Source organism: Aptenodytes forsteri, unplaced genomic scaffold (genome assembly GCF_000699145.1).
Source record: "Aptenodytes forsteri isolate BGI_AS27 unplaced genomic scaffold, ASM69914v1 Scaffold492, whole genome shotgun sequence".
Taxonomy (NCBI): domain Eukaryota; kingdom Metazoa; phylum Chordata; class Aves; order Sphenisciformes; family Spheniscidae; genus Aptenodytes; species Aptenodytes forsteri.
Window position 1 is genome coordinate 58,458 of NW_008794172.1, and position 217 is coordinate 58,674.

At 72.4% G+C, this 217-nt stretch overlaps 1 protein-coding gene across 1 annotated transcript in view; it reads left to right on the plus strand.

Annotated features, from left to right (window-relative positions):
• The window catches only part of RARA (retinoic acid receptor alpha), a gene marked incomplete at its 3' end in the record, with an annotated part of 75,872 nt that overhangs the window by 52,591 nt on the left and 23,064 nt on the right, over nucleotides 1–217 (plus strand). Inside the window, exon 2 of the mRNA XM_009283075.1 lies at nucleotides 3–58. Within this exon, the coding sequence (XP_009281350.1) occupies nucleotides 3–58 (56 nt within the window). The remainder of the gene's footprint in view (nucleotides 1–2; nucleotides 59–217) is intronic.

The window sequence follows — 217 nt, forward strand, 5'->3', positions numbered from 1 at the left end:
AGCCGGTGCCAGTCCTGCCGCCTCCAGAAGTGCTTCGAAGTCGGCATGTCCAAGGAGTGTGAGTGCGGGCAGGGACAGGGATGGGGACGGGGTCGGGGACAGGGGTGATGGGGACACCCTGCCTGGGTGCAGCTGAGGGGGGGGTGTCCGGGCACGGTGGGCCATCCCGGCAGCCCCCACCGTGTGCCTGGCGCTTGGGGAGGTGGGGGGGCCCGCC